The sequence below is a fragment of the Bemisia tabaci genome, chromosome 9 (assembly GCF_918797505.1).
Source record: "Bemisia tabaci chromosome 9, PGI_BMITA_v3".
Lineage (NCBI taxonomy): Eukaryota > Metazoa > Arthropoda > Insecta > Hemiptera > Aleyrodidae > Bemisia > Bemisia tabaci.
The window spans coordinates 39,650,023-39,673,640 of record NC_092801.1 but is presented as its reverse complement, the minus strand read 5'-3'; the positions used below and the strand labels follow the sequence as shown (position 1 = coordinate 39,673,640).

General features: G+C 35.8%; 1 protein-coding gene across 3 annotated transcripts in view; it reads left to right on the top strand.

Annotated features, from left to right (window-relative positions):
• Positions 1 to 22,509, top strand: part of LOC109034203 (histone-lysine N-methyltransferase NSD2) — a 30,365-nt gene extending 7,856 nt beyond the window's left edge. For all 3 annotated transcript variants that reach the window (XM_019047215.2, XM_072304282.1, XM_072304281.1), the window contains exons 6-21: positions 489 to 654; positions 2,137 to 2,430; positions 3,422 to 3,556; positions 4,064 to 4,281; positions 4,593 to 4,793; positions 6,382 to 6,709; positions 7,411 to 7,564; positions 8,088 to 8,905; positions 9,729 to 9,874; positions 10,415 to 10,566; positions 10,936 to 11,092; positions 11,976 to 12,189; positions 12,723 to 12,942; positions 14,228 to 14,381; positions 14,903 to 15,182; positions 21,097 to 22,509. In XM_019047215.2, the coding sequence (XP_018902760.2) occupies positions 489 to 654; positions 2,137 to 2,430; positions 3,422 to 3,556; positions 4,064 to 4,281; positions 4,593 to 4,793; positions 6,382 to 6,709; positions 7,411 to 7,564; positions 8,088 to 8,905; positions 9,729 to 9,874; positions 10,415 to 10,566; positions 10,936 to 11,092; positions 11,976 to 12,189; positions 12,723 to 12,942; positions 14,228 to 14,381; positions 14,903 to 14,918 (3,373 nt within the window). In that variant the 3' untranslated portion in view covers positions 14,919 to 15,182; positions 21,097 to 22,509. The remainder of the gene's footprint in view (positions 1 to 488; positions 655 to 2,136; positions 2,431 to 3,421; positions 3,557 to 4,063; positions 4,282 to 4,592; positions 4,794 to 6,381; positions 6,710 to 7,410; positions 7,565 to 8,087; positions 8,906 to 9,728; positions 9,875 to 10,414; positions 10,567 to 10,935; positions 11,093 to 11,975; positions 12,190 to 12,722; positions 12,943 to 14,227; positions 14,382 to 14,902; positions 15,183 to 21,096) is intronic.
• The last annotated feature ends 1,109 nt before the right edge of the window (positions 22,510 to 23,618 follow it).

The window sequence follows — 23,618 nt, the reverse complement described above, 5'->3', positions numbered from 1 at the left end:
AATAATCTACTTTAGTTAAATCAGACGTTAAATGATACTGTGACCGTCTTTGCAAAATAAAAATGATAACCTCAATATCGACGCTTTGGTTTAGCTATTACACATTATTTACACTTTGGATGCCATAGAGCAGGGAAGGAACATTGCTCATTGAGAAGCCCGCCAAAACCGGCATAGTGCGCAATTTGATTCAAGTAGACTCTTCTTTTTCTTGCAAGTGGGAAATCATAATTTTTGATAACCAATTCTAAGTAAAATGGTTAATATCATGGTTTGAAGTTAATTTTAATGATTTTCGTGCGCAAATCGTGTTTTACGTGAAATTTTGGAGTGGAAACACATAGTGCGTAAATTGGTATCTTGATCAGTGGTCCATTCAAGTGGAGATTCCACCGAATGTGCTCAAATTAATCAAGGCTTATGATTTCGAAGAAAATGACTCCTCCTTCAGCTTTAAAAGTAAATCCCTGTTTGTTATATGTTCCCAGGGCTGACGACAGAGTCCAGCACTTCCAACGCCTATACCCCATGGAAGTGCAAAGAACAAAGAAAGATCTACTTAAACTCCTCATGGAAGAAGAAGTTCCATCCAGTCATCAGATATCACATCCTACAACCTCTCAAGCCTCTGCTGAACCATCTATAAGCGCACTGGTAAAAATATACACAGCACACTATTCCTTTATTAGACGCAGAATCAACTGGGTAAAATTTACCGGAAAGAAACTGTTAGCGCCCTTGAGTCAGTCTTCGAGTGAATAATAGCCTGTTTCTCACTATCAAAATACTCAATCAAAATGTCTAGTTCAAGTGCTGTGATTGGTCTAAGTCATCGAATAAGCCAATCACAACACCTGACCTAGATATTTTGATGTCTAGTTTTGATAGTGTGACACGGGCTAATGATTTATTCAGTGACAGCATTTATTGACAATTTTAGGCTTACCAGGAGTGGGGCTACCGTTAGATTTGAGAGTTTTAACTCTGAAAACTTGGTCGTTCAGAGAAAATTTCCCTCTTTTCTCGGTGGCAGCTTTGACGGATTTAGAAATTCTTTCGGGATTATTATGCTTTGTGGTACAATTCAATGAAAAAATCCTGCTGTTATCAAGAGTAAATAAATATGTTACCCTCAACAGAACAAAGTCATTTATGGAAAACATAATCTAAAGTGGAATTCCTGATTAAAGTGATTGATAAGTTGATCAGATAAGTTGATTACTTAGATGAGTTGATTAGGTAAGTTAATTTTATATAAAATAAACTTGAGGTCAACGTATTCCATGCCTGTCCAAGTGATTCCTATTCTTTTTCGTTCAAACTTCTGATCATAGCTTCATTTTACTTTTATTATCTGAACGAGGTTACCCAAGATTAGAGTAAACAATATGCAATAAGTAAGCTGCAATTTCTGAACATCAAGAAGCAGATTGCTCATTCTCAGTGTTTAAGTACTTATGATTTTTATGTGAGATCGGTCGATACTTATTCCCTGTACAGGAGAGCAACGTATCGATGGCTAAAGTTGAAAAATTTGTGTCTCAGATTGTCATGCAGCAAGTCTCTGCTCTTAGTTTTTTTTTTAAAAGGAAAACTAGACAACAGTTTCTATTGAAATTTTCTGTAAATTATCTTCACTCATTAGAATAAGCACCCCCAAAAAACCAAGGAAAAATGTTGATTAGTTTTCCTAGATAAAAGTGAAACATAACCAGAGATTTTTAAACGTCTACTGTCAGTAAAAACCGGCAAATATCAGGAAATTAGTTATCATGAGGTAAATATCAAGAAAGTCGGTCGTAGATTCGGAAATGCCAAGTGCGTGAAGCATTTTTTAATTACATGCAGTTTATAGCTCATTCATGTATGAAACATTTGATTCGACTCAACAAGTATGTTGGTTTGTCGTAATTTCAAAGAATTGTGAATTTAATCAAGCCTTAACAGGAGATTGAATCTAGAATATCAGGAAAATCCAAATTGATTTTTAGTAGACACCTTGGATGAGCATTTTCTGCACCAAACCATGGATATTAGGATATTCAATTCTATTTTCTAAATTGTAAGAATAATATCATGATTAAAATGATCAAAAGCATAGAAATTCGTCTCAGCCTTAATCGATGATTATTTCAGGAGCCTGTTTCTCCCTCCCCTCCTGAGACGAGCCCAATGAGCACAGACTCGCCCCCAAAGAAGCTTACAATTATTAAAAACAACGGGAAGTACAAATTGAAGACGAGCAAAGGCAGAAATCCATTGAAGCTTTCATTGAAGGAGAAGATGCTTCCCCAAAACAAATTGGCAGTGCTTAAAATGAAAAAGCAACTCAAGAAGCGGCGCTTACAAAAAGAAAAGAAAGATCGAGTCAAGCGAGCCTATTGGAAGCTAAAAGCAATTGAGCCGGCAGCTGAAAGCGATGAATTGAAGGTAAGTACATTCTTTCTTGGACTTTTTATTTTTCAGGTACTGTTCTTACGACAAAACAGTAGCAGTTGTGTCAAAAATATTGATTTTTATCCCATATTGTTTTTGGAAAAAAACCTCATGGGCTGGCAACCGAAATGTCAAGAAAATTGATGAAAGTGTCAGGATCAGATTTTTAAGTCACCTTTATTTCTTTTTTTGAATAGGTTTGCGGTTCAAACAACAAATATTGCCCAAGAACTATTTCTAGTTGTCTTTTTAGCCGTCTGGTGTATCTTTAAGTGTCAGGAAATTTTATCAAATTGTGCTAGGGAAATTAACCTCATAAATTTTGTGGCAACCCTACAAAACTTCTTTTTTTTAAAAAAAAAAACCGTTTGGGCTGACAACTAAAAGTGATAAATCAAAATTACCTAGGTGTACTCTATTTTGGACTATGTTTTTTCAGGAAACTGATCTTTTCATAAGATAAAATGGCAGTTGCTCAGCCAAAAATGTTTATTTATTCAAGTATTCAATTTTATTGTAATGAATAGTGAAAGGTCAAACTAAACTGCTACTTGGAATATTTTGAATTTTTTTCATCACTGATCATCTATCGTTTCTTGATAATAGGAATGTAACTGCGTTCCAATGTTGCGAAAATACCACCTATAAATCGTATTTTTACGTGAAAATTGTTGAGTTTTTCGAACTGAAAATTCTATTGGTTTTTTCCACTGTTTACACTCTAAAGCCAGCAAAAGTTTAGCAGAAATTGCATTCATACGTTTGTCATTAGCTAATTGAATTGCTTGAGCCAGTCTCGCAACCTTGGAATGAAGTTTCCTTTGTTTGGAGAGCTACAAAAAGATACATCTTCTTGAAAAGCTTTAAAGAGTAGAAAGCAGATAATTTTTTTTTTCTTCATCAATTTTTTTTTTTTTCCAAAGAAGAAATTATTTTTAAGCCATACTTTTGATGCTTCGTTGATGTACGTATTAAATGATTTCAGGATCCATCATCAGCACCTAAAGAGCAAGAGGAAAAAGTCAAGAGAGCGTACCGGAAGAAAGAAATTCCCTCCAACTCAAAATCTGTTCAAAAGAAGGAAGAACATGGGTCTAATGAGGAGAGCACAGAAGTAGAGGTAGAACTCTAATTTGCTATTTTTTATTGCATTCTTTAACATTCGTCTGTTTACATTTACTGCAGTAGCATTTTTTAAACACGAAAAGCATCATACAAGGTATTTATCGACCAGGAAAACAGGGAAAGTCCAGGAGCCCTGCAGTTCTCTTTCCTGGTTTGTAGTAATTATTCTTTCGGGAATTCGAGCCCCTACTGATCATGATCATGATAAGAAACATGAATCATAATCCCTGAATTCCTACCTTGTCTTAAAGTCCATTCATTAAACCCATCTCATTTTAATGACTGCAAGAGTTGCAAGAGGGATTACAATCTGTCGTGGGATTTTGACGTTGCATTTCACTTTATCTTATCATTTCCTGTGGCAGATTATCTTTTGTTCATTTAGTATATATACATAATATATAACGGTGATGAGTATTTGATTGGAGAAAGCTTTGTAAGGGAGCAAATAAACGTTTCAAATTTTTTTTACTCACTCATATCTTAATTTTTTTTTTTTTAGATAAACGAAGAGGTTGAATCAGTCTCCAAGGCAAAAAGGCAGAAGAGTCCAGTGAAAAAACGAAAGAAGAAGAAACAGGACTTCGGACCGGACTTCGACTTGTACTATTCTCAAACTTTCGATCGCTTATCAGATGAACATCCCGAGCTGAAAGAAGAGGATATTGAGAAATATCTGCGGAAAGTTTGGCTGGCGATGGATGATAATCAAAAACTCAAGTTAGTAGCTTTGATTTTTTTCCTGCTTTTTAGAAATATTTGTCTTTCAAAATGGAACAAATCAAAGGAAAAACCAAAATAATTTTTAACTCTGTTTTAAAAAAAAGGAAAGAAAAAAAACGTCAGCCACTTCAAAGATGCTACTAAAGTCAGCTACTTAATCCAAAGTGGCCAATATGGATTTTAGTCCACATGTTTGAAGGTAAGTAATTTTGGGGGAAAAACTGCTGATACCTTCCATTGCTATATAGCCAGTGTCTTCCCTCACCTAACTCGAGCAACGTTGACGCTATCTTTTCATGTTCTTTTAGGTACCAACCACGATTTGTGAAGGATGATTCTTCGGAGGAAGAAAAAGAAAGTGAAGTAGAAAGCGAGGAAAATGAAGAGGAAGGCGACCCATGCAGCTCTGACCCGGCCGTAACAGAGAGCAGCGATAGACTGTCCTCCTCCTCCCCACCCCCTATTGTGGAAGCAGTCTCCAAAAGGGGGAAAAATAACAGCTTGTTCAGGTATGCATTGAAACGTCCAAGCTTAATGGACTAGCTTAGGCATGCCTCAAGGAACTCAACGGACGCTTCCATTGATGACTATTAGAATGATGTCAGAGTGACCCTGGGTTCCTTTCGATGGTTATCCATCTCATCTGCACATGTTTAGCTATCTCTTTCGAAAATCCAATTTTAGGCATCAAGGTGTATTTTATTGGATGTTTTAATGGGCCTGCTGTAAACTTTTGATAGAGCAAAAGTAAAAATTGTTCCTTAAAGATAATGTCTCAAAAATCACAATGAGCACATCGGCAAACTTTGAAATGCACTCCTAACTTCACAATCTGCGTAAGAAATTTGCGTTTTTTTAAGCTTCCTGTTTCAAAAAGGATACTATGGCACAGGTGAACATTTCATTAGAGGCGTCATTCCATTCAATCCCTGCTCAACATGGCCGACGCTTCTGCGCGCAAGTTGAGGAGAGCACGAGGTCAATCAAGATGGATATCTATCAAAGCGAGAAAAATGTGAATGTAAACACGCCAATTGTTATCATGTGGTCAGAATTATCGTCCTGTCACATGTGTTTTGGCAGATTGGCGTTGGCTACAATGAAGATTGCGTAGTCTCCTTGTGAGCAGGGGTTGGATGGAATGACCTCTCTAACGAAATGTTCACCGGTGCCGTGGTACCGTTTTTGAAGCAGGAAGCTCGAATGAACGCAAATTTCTCATGCAAATTGTGAAGTAAGGAGTGCATTGCAGACTTTGCCGATGCGCTCATCGTGATTTTTGAAACATTTTCTATGAGTGACAACTCTAATTTTTGCTCTTGCAAAAGTTTGCAATAGGCCCATTGATATGTTTGTATAGCTGCACAAGAAATTTATATTCGCTTAAAAAATCAAGAAATAAATGCTTATATTGTCACTTTTCGGCCAAAGTATCACAAGCGCCATGCGACGTTTCAAAATTTCCACGGCCATTTTATTTTTTTACAGAGAAATTGTTTAACAAAGCTGTCAAAAAATTTCACCAAATTTTCTTTTTGCTGCCGATAAAATTCAGTGAAATTTTCAATCAGATTCAACCAACAATTTCTTTGAAAATAAAAAAATGGCAGCGGAAATTTTGAAATGTCGGATGGCGCTTGTTATACTTTGGCTGGAAGGTGACGATATCACAACTGTAGAGCAGGATAATAATACGTAGGGGTTAATTGAGAGCAAGAGAAACAGATTGCTGTTGTCTAAAACAAAAAATGATTTGGTCGTAAGGAGCAGTGCTGTCATGATGTTATACTCATTTTAGATTTTGGTTAATCTTAAATTGTAGTTTACTTTCAAAATTTTACTTTTAGTTCTTTTGCTTTTCAGTCTTTTTAATTAATGTTCGTTTTGATTAGTAATGCCTTCTCAGTTTATCGCTAGGAGGCTATTCTTTAATTTCTTATTATCAACAAATATTGAAGCTGAAAATGATGGAAAAGAAAATGTATGGCTGAAAGCAGAGCCCATGTTATTAAATCTCAGGTTATGAATATTTTTTTCCTCATTTTATTATTCTCTTATCTCTACTAACACTAAAAACCTTTATATTTATGTTTCTAGGGGTTTCAAAAATGAGAAGGTGTGCGTGTTTTGTGAGAAAAGCGGTGAGACATTCAAGTGCCAAGGTTTCTGCTGCGGCTATTTTCATAAAGACTGTATCTCGAAAAGCAGATCTGACAGTGCTCCAGTTGCTTCGAAGAAAGAAGATAAAAATTCAGGGAAATCAAATTCCGAGGCAGAGTTCTGTAACGAATCCAGGACAGTTTCTGAGCCCAAAAATAGCATCCATGAAGAAAAAGAGAGTTCTAAATCAAACAGTGGTGTTGAAACGAAGCCAGACGGCGCCCTGGAGAAAATCCAAGTTGATAAGAAGGAAGAGAACAGCAAGGTGAGTAATTAAATTCGTCCACATTGTTGCGTAAAGTGGTAGCTATGTGACTTTTTACTTAATTTAACCTTTCTGTACCCAGAATTAGTATTTCGGCAGGCAAAAGTCAGTATTTGAACACTTATTAATAATTCTAAATTTATTTCTGCTGTTGAAAATCAACGTACTACACATTAATCTCTTATTTTTTGAGGAAACAGGGGGAAAATTTAGTAAAAATCAGTTTGTGTCGTTGATATATTGCCGGCAAAGTCAAGAAAATCTTATAATTAGCAAATTTCAAGAAAATTTGAAATTATCAAATGTTCAACAGCACAATATTATGCAAATACCAAAACAAAGCAATAACCTACTCTACAAAATAAATTTTAGGCCAATCACACTACTCTTTTAAATAGTGACAAGCATGCAGTCCATGGTAAAATCATCAATACATCGTAAACATGAGTGCCAAGATTTGCCCAGCACATCGCAAAAGGCTTAGAGCTTAAGTCAGTAGATCAAAGGCGAAATTTTGACTCCTTTAAAAACATTTTTAGATCAACCTAATTTGTTCTTCAGGTCATCAATGAATTGCTCGTTCATAAGCTTTCTCTCAATGTGAATAATTTCCTATTGGTAAAAATTTTACTTTTTTAAAAATATTTTTCATCCTGTGGCTACCAATTTTTACCATTATTTCGTATGCCTTTTTTTATCAGGCTGGTACTAAAGGCAAAAACGGTGATAAAGATAGTGTTAACGGCGACTTCCTGTGTCACAATTGCTTGCTGAAAAAGATTCCACCCTGTTTTGAGTGTGGACTAGATGTTCATCCTAAAACAAATGAAGAAGACAAGATCAGATGTCGAACTCGTAAGTCTTAGTACTCTTTTTGACCTAATTCAAAATCAATTACATAAATGAAAAGGCAGAAACGACTCCTAAGGCTCCTGCTGTAAACCATGATTGATCAATCCTGACAATAAAATAATTACGATCAATACATCAATGCTAGAGGTGTTTGATTCAGGATTTTAAGTTTCGATTAAAATTAAGTCAAAGTAAAAAAATTAAGTGCGATGGCAAGGAGAAGCGAAAATATTTTATAACAGATTAAAATGGGATGTTGCCTTCTTCAGGTAGGTTGCGCAGTATATCAGAGAATCAGTTAACTGTTGTTTACGCTAATTTTTGTCGTTATATTTAATTTGACACTTTACCAACCTCTACTTTTACGAACATTGTAAAAAATTTCGTTTTATTGTGACATGCATCCAGTCGCATCCAGTATAGTAATTTCTCTTCTCTAAGATGATGCTTTATTTTTATCCAATTTATCAGCATCAAAGTACAATGAAGTGCTGCTTGTAGCTTATCTATTAACTTACATTTTCAGCCTGGTGCGGTCGTCTTTTCCATGAGAGTTGTCTACATTCTTGGCCTCAAGCAATTCTGACGGGTGGCTCAAAGCGGCGAGACACACTGACCGGTCAGATACAGGACAAGGTGCTCACCTGTCCGCAGCATGTCTGTCATACATGTGTGTCAGACAACCCTAGCGTCGTCAAAGAACGGGCTCTCCACGAGAAGCAACTCGTCAGATGCATCAAGTGCCCGACTGCGTATCATTTTGGAAATTATTGTGTCCCTGCAGGCTCGGAAATCCTCAGCAATCTGCAAATAATTTGCCCACGGCATTATAATCCACCCAAAGCGAGGAATCATCATGTCTCAGCGAATTGGTGCTTCATTTGTTCCTCAGGTGGAGATCTCATTTGCTGCGACCTATGTCCGGCAACCTTCCACGCCCCGTGTGTCAAACTTACCCCAGAAGAATACGCAGATGGTTTCATTTGTGAAGATTGTAAGACTGGGCGGTTTCCGCTCTTCGGAGAGATTGTATGGGTCAAGTTAGGGCATTATAGATGGTGGCCTGCTCAAATTTTGCTCCCTCATGAAATTCCTGAGAGGGTAATGCAAGCCTCCCACCTTCGAGGCGAGTTTGCCGTGAAATTCTTTGGGTCCGGCGATCACAATTGGGTCAGCCGAGGGAGAGTGTTCCTCTACCATGAAGGTGACTCTGCTGGTAAGAGTCTGGGTTCGAAGAAAAACATGAACGACAAATACCGCAAAGCAGTCGAAGAGGCAGCCGTAGCCCACAAAGAGTGGTGCGCAGCCAAAATGCAACGAGAAGAGGAGTCACGTCAAGAAATGGTAATTTTACCATAATTTTGTGTCTAAATTTTATATTACTTTTGCTAATTTGACTAATAGTAAGAGTAAAAACTACTCCTGTTGAATTTTGTGTATATTACGAAACTACGCATACTGGAATCGATCTTATCGGAACAAATATTTGGACACAAAGCGTTGCAAATAGGATTTTTTAAAAATTGTGGAGTGAAATTAATTGTTTTAGCCCCAATAATGTAGAGTTTACTCAATCAGCTTTGGCCAAAATGAGCGATTACTGAAAAAATTGCTATCGGATTCACTATGAATACTTAAATGCACATTCTGTAATTAATGTGATATAGTCAAGGTGTCGGATGCCGAAAGGACACTTCTTGGTTGCGTTGTTTCAAAATCTTCACTGTTCATTCATACTTTAGAAAAGATACTATCATATACATTTTCTAAAATTCGTTTAGAGCATTGTAATATCATTTGGAATATCCAGTAAAAATTTCAACGAATTACATTTGCTTCTACGGTAATGGACGAAATGTCAGTGGAAACTCTGAGACACCGAAATGGAGATATGTCGTTTCTGCACCCAGCACATCGATCGGAATTGTCAATTAAACTCATAAATGTGATGCTGACATTAAAATTTGTTTCCCCCAATTCAAAAGGATTCCTCAACGGATTCTATCACTTGCTAAAAGAAGATTAAAAAATTTCCATTTCAAGTAAATTTTCCAAATCCGATCAATACGAAGACTTCCTTAGACATTGTATTATTTAATATCCCTCTCAAAACTGTAATACATTTTCTTCTTCCAAGTTTCAACTTACGCTTGTTTTTTTTTTGCAGAAACCGCCACAATACATTAAAATTAAAGCAAACAAGTGCGTCGGGAGTGTAAAACCAGTCGAATTGAATGAATCCGGTCTGTCGGCTTGTGAGTGTGACCCGAACAAAGAAAACCCTTGCTCCCAAGATGATGAATGTTTAAATAGGTAAGTCTATCATTGAACCTGTAGATTATTTCTACAGAATGCATTTTATCCATGTTCTCTTGTGTTTAAAATTGAAAATTAATCTTAAAGTTTGTTTCTCGTTCTTTTAGGAAGAACAAGACAATTCGGAAATCGACTAAACGGTTTCTGAATATTTCGTTTTAGAAAAATTCACAGAACTGAATGAAAATGAGCGTTGTAATTTTCACCAGGTTAAGATTTCCACGTTTTCAAAAATCTCGCCTTAAAATTTTCCAAAAAAACTGGTGCTCATTCCTCACTGGGGATGAAATGAAAAACACTTTTGGAGTCAAGATCAAAATCACCAGTGACTTTAATTATTTATGTCCGAGTATATTTCCTGCTCTATGTCACAACAAAGTTTTTTAGGTCAAACAACTCAGTCTGCCAGTTGATCTCTGTACAAATGTGTACAAGTTTTTTTTTTTTTTTTTTTTTTTTTTTTCTTTGACCAGTGTCTAGATTTAAAATAAATCTCAGTCTGAGAAGATAGGCTTATTGTTTATTTTTCTTTGACAGAATGTTGATGGTGGAATGCAACCCTATGATTTGCAAAGCAGGTGAGCGTTGCAATAATCAGCGCTTTGAGAAGAGGCTTTACCCACCTGTCAAGCCATTCCGAACAGAAAAACGCGGTTGGGGCCTTCGGACTCTGGTTAACCTTAAAAAAGGTACGCACAACTGTCTTCCTCTTAAGTAGATGATCTTATTTCTTTACTATCTGTTCCTAAAATGTTTTACATAACATTCGGACATCGAATAATGCATAGAATGCATTTTTCTCATATACTCGAATTCCTAAGGTAAGGACTCATTTTTTAGAGGAAACTAATATTTATGTTATTCCAATTGTTGTATCAATGTTGTCCAATGTTACATCAATGGTATTCCATTGATTCAAACACTGCATCAAACTATTTATGGTACAGAGTGGAAAGGTCTGCAAATTTTGACTTGGCATCAGATTGAAATTAAGTTAGTCTATTTTATCACTTATTTCAAGTTCTCTGCTCTGATTATTTGTATTTAAAATTCGACAGGTGACTTTGTTATTGAGTATGTTGGGGAAATTATCAATGAACAGGAATACAAAAATCGCGTTCAGCGCATGATGAAAAACAACGATGAGAACTTCTATTTTCTCACTATAGACTCAAATCGAATGGTAGATGCAGGACCTAAAGGAAACGTTGCGAGGTAAGGTAGACTTTTATGTACTAATCTTGTCGGTATTTTTTATTGATATTGAGTCCTCCTGACGATCCTGATTTTAATTTCATCCGGTTATGACCTTTATTTTATCTGGAAAAGCAAACCCAATTGTTCTCGAGTAGTTAGCTAAGTCTTTATCAATTGGTTTACTACAGTAAAGTAGCAGGTAATGTAGCAGTAAAAACCTCAATTTATTGGATTTCACAGGAGTGATGAATCGATCTGATAATTCTTATAGTTTGAAGCCTTTGAAGAAACCGGAAGATTAATCCATTTAACCGTGGAATATCTTAAATTCACGATCCGATAGATTGCGGTCTTACCGTCTCTTCTAAATCTCAAAGCAAGAATTTAAGAAAGTTCTACATCAATGTGCATTAAAAATGTTGAATACTGATGGCCAAAGTGCGAAACTACATTGTAGACTTCTTGTCTTATTTTATTTTTCCTTTGGAAAACTGGAGAACTTAATTACTGAAAATGTTCTTAATTGTTTTCTCTGTTTTTAGAGTATTCTGTGTGGATTTCAAGTTATTAAGTCGGCTTGTTTCTTTTCAAAAAAGTAAATTATCAGCGGAGATTTTAAAACGGTACAATGGAGATTTGCCGTTTCTCATTGTGGCCATTGATATGATAGTTTCGGAAAAATATCCTGAATACTTTGAATGAAAAAATACTTGTCACCTCGCATAAGAAGAAAATAACTTTCTCCAAGATTGTATTTAGTGAAGTTAATTAATTTGAAAACTGCAGGCTCTTGATCTTACAGTTAAAGAACTTAAAGTTCCTGAAAACTTCATTTATCACAAAATTCCAGGGAGATTCCTTCGTTTAATTTGTCGCATTGATTTATCTCTGTTTGTGGCAGGTTTATGAATCATTCCTGTGACCCAAACTGTGAAACGCAAAAGTGGACGGTGAACGGTGATACCAGAGTTGGTTTGTTTGCCCTGAAAGATATCCCACAAAATTCAGAGCTAGTCTTCAATTATAATCTGGACACAGGGACAGCAGAGAAGAAAGAATGTCTGTGTGGGGCTTCCACTTGTCGAGGGTTTATTGGAGCCAAAAAAGTTGACAAAGTGAGTTAAAAACTTATGGATTTTTATTCTAGAGAGATCGGTTTCTTTGATTTAGGAGTTTCTATTTACATTTGATTAAATTTTGTACAATACAAAAAGCTCTCAAATACAAAGGATGAAAACCACTCCGGAATGTTTGTATTCATTTTTAGAATTTTAGACCGCAATTTACTTGTAAAATTCCATTATTTTTTGCATTTTTTATTTTCCATCGATTAAGTATTTTCAATTCTGCCAGAAAGTCCTCAGGGTGTCTACAAGTCCGGTATTTCCGGAAATAGTACTGATTTTTAAGGGCAGTCCAAAAGTACTGAAAAAGTGCGGAAATTCTGCATCAAGGTCTGAAATTTTTGTCTTTACACCGTGCGTGTTTCTTAATAAATCAATTCAAATACCAATTTCAACAATCAGCTTGCAGGTCCCAAAATTGTCGCACTTATTATCGATGTTTCAATATTTGAAACCTTTTTATTGACATTTCCTCGATGATAGTAATTTTAAATTACCTGGATCATCTGTAAATTATGTTTCAGGTATCCAGTAGTGAAGGTTCCAACCCAAAAGGCTCTTTGAAAGCAAAACGGAGGGGCAAAGAGAACAAAAAATTACGCCGAAAACGACAATCTGTATTAGTTGGAGAGGATGACTTTTGCTTTATCTGTGATGAAGGTGGTGAACTGATTGTTTGCAATAATAAAAAATGCCCGAAAGCGTATCACTTGGATTGCATAGGGAAAAAATCCTACCCCAAAGGTATGTGCCCTACTCCTCATCCTTTTTTGAACAAACAACCTCAAATGTTTAGCTCTTTGAAAATTTTTTCCAATTCAAATCTCTTTGTTAATTGAAAACTATGTTTAAAAGAAAAAATTAATCTTTTTCTTCCTCTTCTTCTTTTTCTATTACCAACGGCTAGGGCATAGCCCTGCTTGTTCCTAATGGCATGTTTTTCCAGTCAACACACACAAAAAAAAAAAAATAATAATAATAATATTGCCCAGCCACAGTCCTGGAGAATCAGCGCTTCCGGCTCTATTGGGATAACCCAATCTTAACCGATAAAACCATCATGGCAAACAGGCCGGACATAGTGCTTGTTGATAAGCGAGATCGCACCGCTTACATCATTGATATTAGCATCCCTAATAATCATAACTTGGAGCTGAAGTATCAAGAAAAGATGGTAAAATATCTGCCTTTAGCTGCAGAAATGAAGCGATTATGGAACCTGAACATTGTTTTCATCAAGCCCCTTATAATGTCAGTAACGGGGATAGTTCCAAAAAGTTTAGTTCAACATCTTTGAGACCTTGGAATAGATAGTTACCTGCTTCATTCAATGCAGAAGTCCGTCGTCATAAGCTTGCCAAGTATTGTCAGATCGTTTCTTAATATCGAGTAATTTTCTGATTTCACTTAAAATTTAATTTTTTTTTTTTAATGTTTTAATTTTACTTTGAAATAACATTTACTTTTTATTTCAGCAAGATAGTATGTGTTACTGACTTTGGCCTGTGGCCCGTCAGTAATACTTGTACTGGAAGTGTTCCCTCTTCCAAGTTACCAAAAAAAAAAAAAAAAAAAATAAATAAAAATAATAATTACCTAAAAAATTTGAACTTTCTAATTATTGCAAGCTTCCATTTTTAACTTTATGTTTCAGAATATTTCTTACCTTTTCAATTCAAATTTTGCTTTATTTTCTAACTTTTTGACTCCTATCTTTTAGATCTCCAAATTCCTTGATGGATTTTATTTATTTATTTATCATGATAGAATGATATTTGCTTATTTTGAAGTTTACTTGTGAGCACATACTTACATGGAACGTACAATAAAATGCTCAGTGATTAAAAAAAGTTTTTTTGTCCCCTGCGTCATTGTCGTAAAATTTTAGTAAGAAATCTCAGTGCAGGCATTAATCCCTCAATTTTAAAATTTTAAGAGACCTATGCGCTCTATCCCAATGAACAGCCACATCTTTTGTAATTTTTGGTTCTTACGACTTTTTTCTCATGAGTTCAATAAAATTTTACAGGTCAGTGGCTATGTCCTTGGCATTTGTGTGACATCTGTGGAAGCGGAAGGTGTTTCGCTGCGGTTTTTGTGTTAGCTCATTCTGCAAAGAACACAAAACAGGCAACATTCACCTGGACCCTGACCGTGGGTTATGTTGCAAAAAGCACTGGGTTGTAAGTACTTTTTCCTCCTAGTGAAAATTCAATTTTCTCCTATTTCATGCTCTGAAAAATGGAATTGTAAAAGTCCATCTTAACAATTTCGGTTAAAAACTCCATAGATAAATGATAGCTGTAGATAAATGCATTTAAATCTGTAAAATACTTTCTTCTCCAGCTTGCTTGCTTTCTCATTTTTTGAGATTTAACCTTCATGATTGAAACGATACGGTTCCCAAAAAATTTAGAGTAGTTTTTCCTCAAAGTTAAAGCCTTAAAAAAAGCAGGTGTGCATGCACTCTAAAAGTTGGAAGGCAATAAATCACAGGGTAAATTCCTAAGCGTTGTGAAGAATAAAATTATTCCTGTAGGCTCACAAAGCACCCTGTTAAGTTTTCAAATAAATATGCATGAGTGTTGAAAGTGTGACACTAGCAGGATTGTAGCCTTTTTCTTCAGAGGTCTTTTTTGAATGTCCAATTTTTATTCTTAGAATTCAATCAGTAATTGGCAATTCAATCATTTGTTTTTTGTAGGATGCAGACAAAATAGCAACACACAATGTCTCTGAAGGAAGCCTCTCTCAAAGCGTTGTCGATGAAGACGGAGCTCAAGTGTTAATTTCAACACCGAAGGGTGAGAAAATGTCAGAAAGCATTCTTAGCAACGAGCTTGGTACGCCGATCTCGAGTGAAGTTGGCGTAGACAAACACAAAACACCCTTGAAACGTGCGCGCTGCAACCTTGATTTCGATACCAATGCATCTTCACCAGCAAAACGTGGAAGACCTGATACAACTGAGAAAGTCCTCTCTGGTAAGTCCAAATCCAGGGTGCATGTCACTTCAGATATAACGGTGGAGCATGGTCAAACTCTTCCTTTAACCAATGGTCTGCCCAAGAATAACTTTGTATATTCACCTCTTAAAAATCTGCCTGTGGTCCCGTTTGATGAAGAATTCCCTGTCCAGAAGAAACGCGGAAGGTCAAGTAGAAAGTTTGCTTCTCAACTTGAAGCTGTTGACTCAGTTCAAATCGAAAAGTCTAATTCAAATGCAGCCAATAGTATTAAGGCCCAGGTGAAAAATGACTCCTCGCAATGTTCCTTTGACAAGAAGAATACTCAAAACAAAGCCAGCAAATTTAATGCATTTATATCGCCTGATAGTGTACCCTTGAAAGCTCAGGGTCAGAGAAAAAAAAGAACAGTCAATTCTACGAGGAAGCAAATCGGTAGTCTAAATTCTGCAAATCAAAATGGTGAGAAATCAAATGAAATTAACGTTTTTGAGAATGAGTCCGACTCGCAGACGAGCTCATGTGATGATGAATCAGCGTCACCTGTCGAAAAACAGAACAGACGAATTAGGAAAAACAATCTCTCCACCATTGATATCAATCAAATCATAGGTGTAACAGATCCAACCATGAGTGATAGCTTACAAGAAATAAATTGTGCGGGTAAAACTAACTCAGTGAATAACACTGATACTAGTGGTGATCAAACTAATCGTGATAAAACTAATGGTTTCGATACCAAGGATAGTGTTGTTAGCAGCAAAACACCGAATCTTGTTGATAAATCCGTTGTTGCAAATGAAAAATTTAGTTCTGATTTCAATAATAAAATTGATAATGGTCAATCAAACCCTGAGCCTAGCGTTGGCAATTCTGCAAGAGTAAATTCCAATACTGAAGAGAGTGATGTGGCGAATAATATAGATTTGGACATAGAAACTGAAAGTCATAAGTCAAGTGAAGTTCCTGAATCTGCAGTCTGTTTTATGATCAATAAGGACGTTGAAAAAAGCTCATTTCAAACTAATTTTGCAACGTACGCCCTAACAGAGAAGATAGAGGGGTCCATCTCCAATCACCAAACGTCAGCAATGCCTAAAGAGTCGGAGAGTGATTCTGATTCTAATTTCAGCGGAAAAAGTTTGACATTAGATCAGGTTCCCAAAATTCCCGAAAAAAGTCAGACAAATCTCCCGCAAAATGCCTTGCCCACTCCAAGCGCAGAATCCAGCAAAAGATTATCCAAAGGTAGTGGAAATATCCGTAATGAATCTCTTCCGCGAAGGTCCTCGGAGCGCAATGCTTGTCGAGAGAAAATTTTAAAGAATCAGTCACCAATACCGTCAAATTGTCCAAACGTTGTCGCTAGTAGTATCGAACTTCCTGAAGTTTGCAAAAATGCAGAAAACGCCTCTACTCAACCAAAGTCCTCAGATAGCACTTCAAGATTGGCTACGGATAAATCAGAAAGCCCAAAATCTCAAAATTCAGATATCAGTCAAATAAAGCAGTCAAACGAAGTACCTGAAATTCAGCCTCTGCCCACTAAAGTGATTTGTGGCACTAAAGTAATAAAGAAAGATCTCCGAGTTCTGATCAGGAAATTGAAAGAAGGAGTCGAAACACAGAACGTTTCGAGTCAGCTTAAAAGGTCACAATCGGATAGTGGTTTAAGCGAATTGACTAGGGAAAAAGAATCTGGTAAAAAAGAGCTGTCCACCTCAACATGTGAGAGCACAGAAAAGTTTCCAGACCTCACAAAAAATCTCACGCACTCTGTTCCTAAAAACTTGTCTTCTCCTGCTAAAAACTCATTTCAGCTATCTTTTATTGCCTTTCTGAGCAGTTTAAACTCTTCGAAAGATGAAGAAGAACCAATGGAAATTGATGAGCCCGAGAGTTTACCTGAAAAATCAGAGCGTCCAACTAGGAGCCATAGCAAAGCATCGACTGGTGTTGTCTCGTCACCCAGTGATGGTAAAAATATTATTAATGATAAAATTAAGCTCAATGGTAGTTCAGTAGTTGAGAAAATAACTAGCCCCAGATTGCGCTCCCGTGAGCGGAAATCCAGATGTGAAGAAGTATCCAATGACCTCAGCCAAAGTTCACAAAAGCGGAAGAGACAGTCTTCGCCAGGTGGATTCTTAGAGCTCCAGATAGCAAGAAGGCAAAAAGATGATAGTGAGTTTTGTCTGGATGTATTTTTTGTAAACACTTGCTGTGAGTCATTTATTTATATTCTATCAAGTATTTCGGCTCACAATTATCCCGGATGGATATTGATTTTTGTAGTCTGTGATTTTAAGTCTGTTTAATTGGTTTCACTAAGTATCATAACATTCATGACAGTTCAGGATATGTTCTAATAATTTAGTTCTCTAACGCTCATCAATGTTCTCAAGTAAAATGTGGCAAATTTTATTGTGTCTCAGACAGGGGAACGTAACTATATTTCAATACTGCAAAATTAGCTCAAACAATTCAATTCTTTACAAGAATATGACGGCGCAATTTCTGTCCAAAATTTTCCTAATGCTTGCCAGCAATTATAGGAAAAATCACCAAAATTTTCAGGTAGAAGTGCCAAACAGATTCACAGTAAAAATATAATTTGCGAGGACAAATTTTGCAGCATAGAAATGTAGTTGCGTTCCACCATATGGGAGATAACAATTTGAGGTCTGACTTTGTAATCATTATTGAAGAGAAAATTTGCATGTGACAAAAACTCTCTTTTTGCGCCATTCTGAACAAAGTTGGGCTGAGTTTTTAATATTTCAAATTTAATTGATGCACACAAGTCTCAAACTTGTCAGCTTTCACCATTCATTTTTCCAACTGTAAATTTCATCATGTAAATATCCATCATGATGGCCAAGAAAAAGCAAAGCAATCGTGCAACTGTGCAAACAAAAATGCGGCTTACTCCTGTAAGAGTAGATTTTTTTCTACTGAGAACAGAAAATAAAAATTATTCGTGGTCAAAAGGAACAAACCTCCAAGGATAAATTATGGGTCGAGTTGAATTTCACTTTCATGAAATCAGATTTTTAGCTGGGACTCCGTCGCCTAAAATTGTTCTTTTTCCCTTGGCCAAATACATTCCTATTTCGTTTCCACAACGTAAGCAGTGGAACTTCTTTGACTTTTCTTTTGTAGTGGCGTTGTTTTTCCAAATCTTGACACTGCCTCTTTGATGCAAAGTTGTGAAATTCACCTCATTGCACGCTTCTTAGAATTTTTGCCTTTTTTAAATTTATAGCCTATAAGTATGTACAATACCTCTGTCCTACTCATGAAATTAAGTTTCCTTGTGATATAAACTGAAGTTTCCCGATGTTACTTCTAGAATAAGATTACCAAATTAGTATTACAGAAGAGAAAGGGTCTTTCATTTTCAGATTATTTTCATTGCTCTATTTATAAACCGTGTTCTGAAACGATGTTCCAGTGTAGTCACTAAACTCCAGTGTCCAGTGTTGATCTCTAAAACTCTCGAAATTATGCAACACCTCACAAGTTGTCTGAGAATTAGAAACGTAAGGCAGTTGGCATTTGTCTGTAGGGGCAAAACGTTCTTCCATTTTGCAGTAGTTGAGTAGTTATCACAGGGAGAAAGTTTTATTTAGAAAAATACGACATTTTCTCGCAATTTGACTGTACAACCAATAGAAATTTTAGACTTGTCCCCCAAAAATGTTCACTCACCATGTTGATGATGAGGTGCTTTTTGGTAAAAATATCTAAGGATAGGTTCACTGTTAGCCCTTCAGCAACTGATGACTGATGTGTTTACAATCCAGATCAAGTTTTCTGCTCATTTTTGAACTGGCATTACTCCTCAACTGTTTAAATTATAAATAGAAGACATGTTTCGTGAACTTCAAAAGATCCTACTTTTCAGGCGAATTGATTTATCATGCTCTTCATTCACCTGTCAGTCTCCGTTGGCTGATGCCGTCCAGAAATTAAAAACTTTGTCAGGCGTCAGTGGCTGACATCATCATCAACAGATTAATTGGTGACATTTTTGGTAATTTTTGTCAGACAACCAATGTTTGATGTGCCCTCTCAAGTTTTTTATTAAGTTTTGGGGAGGAACCGGTCAAATATTTTGAGAAAATTTCAAGAACTTAAACCTTGTATTTATTTTAAAGAAAGAATGACAGCTTGAAATTTATTTCTCCAAATCAGTGGAAGTAGAGAGAAATGTCCTGTTGAGTTGTTTTCATTTTTCGATCTATCATAACACTTAATGAAAACCTGAAGGTAACCAATTACTGAATCCTACATCAAATATTCATTGTGAGCTTGCAAGCATTAACAGAGGTGACTGCTTGAAATACTTTGCATTTTAGCCTTGGTTTAGTTTTGTCATCATAGGAAGACATGATTTTCTGTATTGGACGTTTTTCTGTCAAATAGAACTAAGCACCAATTTGAGTTCCTTTTGAGGAATTTAGAATGCAGTATAGCGCGTTCTGTCAAACGGAACTAAGCGCCATGGAAAAGCATTGCGAGCATAGGACGGAATTAGCATAGGGCATAGGCCCGGTTCCGCCGCCAATCCAAGCCTTCCTCTACCTCCCTCACCCCATGGCGCTTAGGTCCGTTTGACAGAAATACGTCCTATTCACAATACCCTTTTTCCTTTTCACAAGCATTTTAAATGGGAGCATTTCAGATATTCCCTGCCTGCTTTCACTTTCTATTTGCTGTAACTTTTCCGCATTTGTTTGTTCTTTTTGAGATATTGTCATTTGCTTTGATTTTCTCTTGGTTCCTAACACTCAGCTAAATATTTTTATTGTATTGTACTACAAACAGGAATATTTTTATTTTTGAAAATTGTATCTATTTAATTTTATTTTATTTTTGATGAGGTATGAAAGTGATCTATTTAAAAGATCTTTTCAATTATGCTGCCGTAAGAAAGAGCACAATATCCATTTATTTTTTTATTTTGGGATTTTTTCAATAAGCAACATAATTTGAGATGGAGAATCTCTTAGAGCCTGTCAAAATTGCTGAGTTTAAATTAATGAGAAACGAAACACTTGTTTAATTGCGCATGGAGAATTGAGTTCTCTGAAATGGGGGAACAATCATAGCGTTTCCAGATGGAGAGCGTGGACCCATCCATACAACTTTTTTTGTTGGCTGACGCTATGAAAGTTGATTGTATACACAAAAATCGGCATCGTGGATTCTTCCGATGCGCAGATTTCGCTTTTACTGATACATGCATTCTGTTGATTTTCTTAGCTTTGTTACACCTCAGAAACAGGATGCCTATTATATAAGTTCACCCTTCATTTGATGTCAGTTCTCCTGTCAGAATACGAGTTTTAATTTCAACGCAATTCTCTATCAAATGTTTCCAGTGAATGGCTGTCTGTCGATTTTCTCAAAAAGTAGTTCTTCCACACACTGTGCTCTTTCTTACTACGCTGAATACCTTTGATAATTTTAAAACCTACGACGATTGCGGCTTCTTCCAAATTCAGGTCGGTGTCACTGATGAAGCAGTCGAGGAACAATTTTTTAATTTCGGGAATAATACATTTTAAGTTAAAATCTCACTTCTAAACTTATATTACAAAGGAATTTGAAACTTCTATATTGTTTCGAGGTACCAAGAGATGAGATGAGATGACTAATTTCTGATTACTTAATAAAATGTGTTAAAACTTTTTCATCACTGATACCGAACAATGCCATCCTCTTTTACTAAATAGCTGGATCCTTGTTGGATCATCTAATGTAAGAGGTTTTATTGAAAATAAGTTCGAAATTTTGCTCACCGTGTAGTAGTCTGTGTGCTGCAACAATATGTTACAAAAATGGAGTTGTCGTAACATTCAACGCCCTTCCCTCAAACTCCTCTTTTCCTCTTTAATCTTAATGTAATTACATTTTTATTTTTCAGATCTCAATAATTTAGTTCAATGACAGATGGTTTTTACCCATGAACTGTGTAGCTCGTGGACCCAAAGAAAATAATCTTAGGATTTTCTTTATTTATAATTGAGTCTGTTTGTACCTTGTCTCTGTCCATTGTGAGCATACTCTAAAATTGCATTGTGCAGGCTCAAAACTGCCTTTTCTTTGTAAATATCTAATTTATTTTTAAAATGAAAGGATTGTAATGAAGTGATCAGCCCCAGATTGATTTGACCTTGTTGTAATCAGTTCGATGAGGGCACTTTTTGTTACTGAACTAAATTTCAAATTTGATTGCATCATAGAAATAAGGAATTATATTTTCAGAAACACATTAAACCTCAAGAAACAGGGGTGTATTTTGTCTCAACCCTCTTAATCTTAGGAGGTTTGGCAAAAATTGTTAATGTTTTCTAGGAAATCTACGAAAGTGGCCATTTTTTGTTTGTTTCTTTTTTTAAAGAAAAAAAAATATAAGATCTCCTTAGATGGGAGGGGAGGGCAGTATCACAAATAAAAAATCAAAGTAAGGAACTCCTTTATCTCAAAATCAAATACTTTATCAGACTGGAAAACCATTTTGCTCTGTAAATATGGCGTCAATGGAGTCTTAAATTTTTATTTCAATTTTAGCATTGAGGGTGTCTAATGTACACATACGAACAAAGGAAGTCTTCTGTTCCCCATGTTTCCTTTTTTTCTTCCCAGAAGAACAAAAACTCATTCTATGGCATTCTTGAAGTTGTAGCATATGTATTGTTATTTGTTCCAAGTAATTTTTATCAGGTAGAGAATGAGTTTGAAAATGGACCAGTGTGATGGCAACTTAATGGTCATAACGGGTAGCAAGGATTCTGTGCAAGGACTTCATGAGTTATCTTGAATGTAACAACTTCTGAATAATTTAGAAAAAATAGAATTTGTTAACGCAGGTATAATGTCGATTAAGAAAATTATGTAAAATAAAAACAAAGTATGAGGAACTGATCAACTGATCAAGGCGACACTTGAAAATTACTCAACCAATCTGCGAAGTAGGTTAATTTTATCAATGTTTGCGTGAAAGTTCTTTAACTAATTTTAAGCACCAGTTAACTGGCCTATTTTTTGTTTTACCACTCAGGTTTTAATCATGTGTATAACCGTAAATGACTTGTGGAAATGGCATCAAATTTACCTATTGATTCTAGCCTTTCCGCTGTATGAATTCATATCCATTAGATGAGGCCTAGATCAGCGACCTGTGTAAATTTCATTTGTTCATTACTTGTGAAAACTTTTAAGTGAAGCTTTTATTTTTAAGAGACATTTGAGCTGATATAATTCCAAAAAACTTGTTTGTAACTATGTGTCTTCTATTGAAATGAGATATAATTAAATCAAATTCATGAAAAAAAAAGTGTTCTCTTTGTCTTTCCTTCTAACTGATTTGAATTAAGTAGCCTCTGCAGAGAGGCTTTTATTTTTGTCACCAACTACTGAGCTAAAGAATACTTTATTTCAGATACCAAAATAGGACGTGTCATATCAATAAAATTTCACGTGAAAACCCCAATTCAAACTTTATTTCTCTACATGATAGGTTTGTGATACAAGCACAATGACAGAAAACAAGTAGAAGGATGTCCTTAGTATTTTCACTGGGAAAGAACGCAAATTTTTTATTGTTTCATCTGAAAGTGCTCAAAGAGCTGATTTTTAAGTATTTTTTCTGTAATGGGAAATAGTCTAAAAATGTATGTAAAAGTGAGAAAATGCACTGCCTAGTGACGTCATCTGGAGGAATTTCCCATTTAAACACATATATTTTGGCAGGTTAGATAATTTTGTCAAAACTCCTTCGAAAATTCCTCGATTTATGAACCAAGGGTACCCTCGTGCTCAGTTTACTCAGGAGTTTCCATTTTCATATAAAATGTATCAAATTTCAGAGACCTGCGAATTTTCCATTGAACGAATAGTTGAATGAAAGTATTTTAAATGTTCAGTTACGCTGTTCGTGCTGATGAAAACACAGCATGAGCCTTCAGGTGTTGCCAAATGTCCTTCGACAAAGTCAGTAGTGTATTGAAGACTTTCCCGATGCGCTCATTCTGGTTTTTGAGCCATTTTCGATGAAAGCACAATTCACACAATTAAACTTTTCATCCGACATAATTGAACGGAAAGTTGGGTGAAATTTGAACGCAAAGAGTTTTGATTCAATTACCGCTGCAGTGTGATAGGAGGGCCAGCCCCCTGAACACCAGGGAGCCAAAGCCGACGCTACCCCATTATTACCAAATATCTCAATTATATATTATTCTCCGTTGGACCAAAAAAAAAAAAAAAAAAAAACACATGCAAACTCTCATTCGTCCAAGACATAATACATTTTCATCCAAAAACTTCGCGAGCAACAGTCGTTTGTATTTACATGTGGACCAATTGGATTGCATATTGGAAAAAGGAACCACTAGCATTGCAATGATGCTAAGATTGTGCAATTTCATCCTTTGCAATAAAATT